The sequence below is a fragment of the Morone saxatilis genome, unplaced genomic scaffold (genome assembly GCF_004916995.1).
Source record: "Morone saxatilis isolate NCDOM2014 unplaced genomic scaffold, NCSU_SB_2.0 Contig6, whole genome shotgun sequence".
NCBI classification, from domain to species: domain Eukaryota; kingdom Metazoa; phylum Chordata; class Actinopteri; family Moronidae; genus Morone; species Morone saxatilis.
In genome coordinates, this window is record NW_023340206.1 from 1885264 (window position 1) to 1886054 (window position 791).

Consider the following 791-nt stretch of genomic DNA (forward strand, 5'->3'; position numbering starts at 1 on the left):
AGGCCAAAAAAATAACTTAACAAATAAATAGAAAATCATAACACATGTTAATACTCACATCTGGGAGTATTCAGGCCTACAGCAGGCAGTGTTTCCCAGCATTATTTGGCTGTTATTTCCTGTTAAATACAAAATCTTGCGGCTAACATTTTGTTAAAGTGGTCAAGTTTAGTATCATGTGACTTCCACCATTGTGTCATACTCATAAAAGCATTCAGCCCACATGGGCTTAAAAGTCGTCTTTAGTGTCTTATTAGATTACAATGCAAACAAATAACTTCTGTCCCATAAAATCTGCCACAGAAAGGTTCTAAAACACAGCTCATGTTTGTTTTAATCCTCTATCCAGAAGAACTCACCAGAAATGAAGGACATCTTGCTAAAAAGTTAAATTGTTAGATAAAGAAAAAATGAAACATGAAATTAATTTGCTGACCTTTCACTCGTGTCTATCCTGCAGGGTTGGCTGTGTGAGCTGCTCAGGTGGAAAGAGAGCCCGAGCCCCGAGAACCGCACACTGTGGGAGAACCTGTGCACCATCAGGAGGTTCCTGGGGTTACAGCAGGCGGACAGAGACCAGGTCTACGAGGAAGAGTCGAGGCAGCAGCACAGCGAGAGACTCCACACTGTCCTGCACATCCCAGACCAACAGGTACAAACATGCAGCCAGTAGCCGGGATTTCATGCTCTCCTGGAGTGTACCAGAAAGCTTGCTTATATGGCTCACTGCCAGTGATCGCTGTAGGCTATATGTATTTGTGTTGTCTGTCCATCCGTCCCATTCTTGTGAA

The 791-nt window shown here is 43.2% G+C and overlaps 1 protein-coding gene across 1 annotated transcript in view; it reads left to right on the forward strand.

The window, feature by feature from the left end:
• Window positions 1–791, forward strand: part of LOC118340172 (DNA-binding protein SATB2-like) — a 25836-nt gene that overhangs the window by 20732 nt on the left and 4313 nt on the right. Inside the window, exon 6 of the mRNA XM_035678044.1 lies at window positions 461–652. Coding sequence (XP_035533937.1) covers window positions 461–652 — 192 coding nt within the window. The remainder of the gene's footprint in view (window positions 1–460; window positions 653–791) is intronic.